This window comes from Lolium rigidum, chromosome 1, assembly GCF_022539505.1.
Source record: "Lolium rigidum isolate FL_2022 chromosome 1, APGP_CSIRO_Lrig_0.1, whole genome shotgun sequence".
Lineage (NCBI taxonomy): Eukaryota > Viridiplantae > Streptophyta > Magnoliopsida > Poales > Poaceae > Lolium > Lolium rigidum.
Window position 1 is genome coordinate 199,406,815 of NC_061508.1, and position 3,094 is coordinate 199,409,908.

General features: G+C 43.1%; 1 protein-coding gene across 1 annotated transcript; it reads right to left on the minus strand.

Annotated features, from left to right (window-relative positions):
- Window positions 1-435: 435 nt before the first annotated feature.
- On the minus strand, window positions 436-2,753 carry LOC124682953 (60S ribosomal protein L13-2-like). Its single transcript, XM_047217551.1, has 5 exons — window positions 2,702-2,753; window positions 2,391-2,515; window positions 1,550-1,683; window positions 1,083-1,241; window positions 436-998 (listed from the first exon to the last, which is right to left on the minus strand). Exons 2-5 carry the CDS (start codon window positions 2,497-2,499, stop codon window positions 774-776), a joined length of 627 nt encoding a protein of 208 aa, XP_047073507.1. The 5' UTR covers window positions 2,500-2,515; window positions 2,702-2,753; the 3' UTR covers window positions 436-773.
- Window positions 2,754-3,094: the final 341 nt, after the last annotated feature.

Sequence of the window (3,094 nt, forward strand, 5' to 3'; positions counted from 1 at the left end):
CGAATTCGTGAAAGACGACGGGCATCCTTCTTGAATCTTGAGCGTAGAACACATTGATTCCATGGTCCAGGCGGTCCAGCCATATTGTTCGCTGCCTTTAACCAGTCCTTTCTCCTGGCTTCCTGGCCAACAATATACTCCCCACAAAAAAGGATTTTCTGGGGCTCATCAGTTCCGTTTGTAGGAAAAAGGAATTCCATCAGGACAGTTCATAATCCATGCATCTATTGTGCAAAACGCAACTATAATTCTATAATGAGCATATATGGTCTAAACTTCCAAAACAACGTACATGGTCCAGATGAAACAACAACAATATCTTTATTCAAAGCATGCTCATCAGTATTATAAAGTATAGATATACGTGATGTACGAACTGCAACTAACATCTATTGTCTCAACATGAAATTAACTTAAATTTTCCGTACACAAGAATGATATGCAGACTGCAATTTATTCAAAACACATGGCCATCAGTATTTTCACATCGACTTCTTCTGTCATATAAATAAACAACAGTACTGAGAGATAAAGAGCAAGCATCCAAATCTGCATGGTTTCAAAATAAATCGAAGGAAGAGCTGAGATTAACAAGATATACAACAACAGCACAAGGATAGGAATCATTGAAGTCATAGAACAGCAGAGCATGCAAAAAAGTACCAGGTATCAACACAATCCGCTGGTCTTCTATTTCCAGCACCAAAACTAAATTCTGAACAAGTCATTGCTTATAACATTCACTAGCTGCAGGGTGAAACAAAATTATCGTATCACTTCTTCTCTTCCTTCTCTGCCTCAGCAGCCTTCTTCAGACGGGCACCAAGCTGCCGCTGGTTCATCCTCTCAACACGGAGCTTGCCATAAGCGTTGAATGCCTTCATCTCGTCAGTGACCTTCACGATCTCGACGGAGCGCTTTTCACCACGAGTAATTGGCATGTAGTCACCGTGGACCTGGGCGGCATTGGCAAGCTCTTCCGGGGTAGAATCGCCAGCCTGAGACAAGAGCTTAAACATCATGAACAGAAGAATACATCATATAAAATATAAATGTACACAAATAAGAAACTGCAGACATACCGTGACCTTGCGAGCACGCCTTGGGAAGATAACAAGCTTTGCCTTGTAGGTCTTGAGCCTAGAAACATTAGACTGCAGACCCTCAAGTGACTTGTTCTTGCGACGGTGGTCCACAGAAATGCCAATGGTAGGAGCAAGCTTCTTTGGGATTCCTGCTGCCTGCACATACAGCATAAAAGAACATCATGCATGGAAAATCATAGTACGTAGCATCCTGATAGATAATAATCAGATTGCACGGAGAATACACTAAAAACACTAGTGTACATGCAAAACCTGAATGCATCATCTAAGGGGAATAGTCAAAGCTATCAATACAGCAAACAAATGCTAGCATAAAGTACTTACTGAATGCACAAACAAGTATTTCGAATTTGAGAACAGTGTAACAAAAGCATGAACGACAGCAACTGATGCGGAAAAGAAGAAATACTAAACAAAGAAGCAATGTAGAAGAAACATATCACCTTCAGCTCCTCAAGGGTAAAGCCTCTCCCAGCCCTTGCCTTCATGTTGTACTTCAGAGTCTGGCATTGCACGACGGGGCGAAGAGGGCCAGAGGTAGGGCGAGGGAAGATCTTCACAGCCTTCTTTTGACGAGCTATAAACAAACAAAAATTGTTAGATGGTGGCTGGTTAGGGATACTGCACAGCATCACATTATTAAAGACCAAGTGTACCCATCTAAACAAACAAATGGAGATTTCACTCCATGCGCATCAGATGTATACCGAAATTCAAAAGGAATGCAGACTGGCATGGCACTGAACAGACATACTTCAGACATATTGCGGGTATCTAGCTTCCGGTTACAAAAGTTCAGATGGGTTTACTGGAAACAATTAACTGGCCTGGTGATTAACAATAAATATTCACCAAGAAACACAAACACTCCCACCGTCTAAAAATAGATGTCTCAAATTTATCTAGATACAAATGTATCTCTAGCTAAAATGCATCAAGATACGTCCGTATCTAGACAAAAATAAGACACTTATTTTTAGACGGAGGGAGTACTACACATAGAGAATTCAGGTGCCAGAAGAATACATTTCTTCACTTCAGGGCAAACATAACTCCCGAGCATTGCAGAAATAACTACAGAGATAAAAAGATGGCAATGTGTGACAGACTAATAACCTATTCAAGCTAATACATGTCAAGAAACGGGTTCAAATTTCACTAACCAGAATTTAACACTTCCTGTCACTGCAAACATGACTACTATCATCAAGTGATACATGACATGCACAATTATCAGTGTGTGGCTGATAAACAGGCATACAACGAAAAAGGGAGGTTGCTCACCAATGCGGCGCCTCAGCTTGCGGGCGGGCTGGTTGAACCAGGTCTTGACATGGCTCTGCCAATCTTTTTTACAGTTTCCGCTGGGGATAACGTTGTTGTGCTTCACCATTTCGCCCCCTTCTTACCTGCACACGATCATGTCACCGAGGCAAATACATCAACACAGGAACAAAACAATGCAGCAAGTTATCTCCTCAGGGCAAGATCTAGTAAAATCAGCTTATCCAGCGCTTGCAACGCATCATCGGGACAGAGGAGATGATTTCGTCAGGCCGGGAAAGGGAAGGAGACGAGCGAGGGAGCGAACAAACCTGCACGACGGCAGCGGCGCAGCGGAGGCGGGGGCGGGGGCGGAGGACGAAGTGCGGCGGCGGAGGAGCCGGGGTTTGGTCTAGGATGCGTGCTTATAAGCGACCCCTAGATTGGACGGCCGAGATCTTCTCATCCTCCGACGCTGCCTGGCCTCGTCGTGGGCCAGCCTACGGAATATGTTCTACTGGGTCGAGGATCATGGAGCAGATGGCCTGTTTTGCCTAAACTCCATCCTTCTCTATTTTCATTCAGTATGCATATGGTCAATGGATGTCATTTACCTACCTTATCATGGGCCGGCAGCACATTATCATTTTTTTTTCCTTCCTTTGTATCTGTGTCTCTAAAATTATTTTTTTATTTTTGTTTTTATTTATTTTCAGACTTTTGTT

Bases quoted from the DNA above. Each gene is read 5' to 3' on its own strand.
- LOC124682953 (XM_047217551.1), bottom strand. From the start codon at position 2,499: ATGGTGAAGCACAACAACGTTATCCCCAGCGGAAACTGTAAAAAAGAT. The intron at 1,242-1,549 runs GTGATATGTTTC...CTGTATGTGCAG, and splicing joins TTACCCTTGAGGAGCTGAAG to GCAGCAGGAATCCCAAAGAA. The intron at 999-1,082 runs GTATGTCTGCAG...CTCTTGTCTCAG, and splicing joins GGCGTGCTCGCAAGGTCACG to GCTGGCGATTCTACCCCGGA.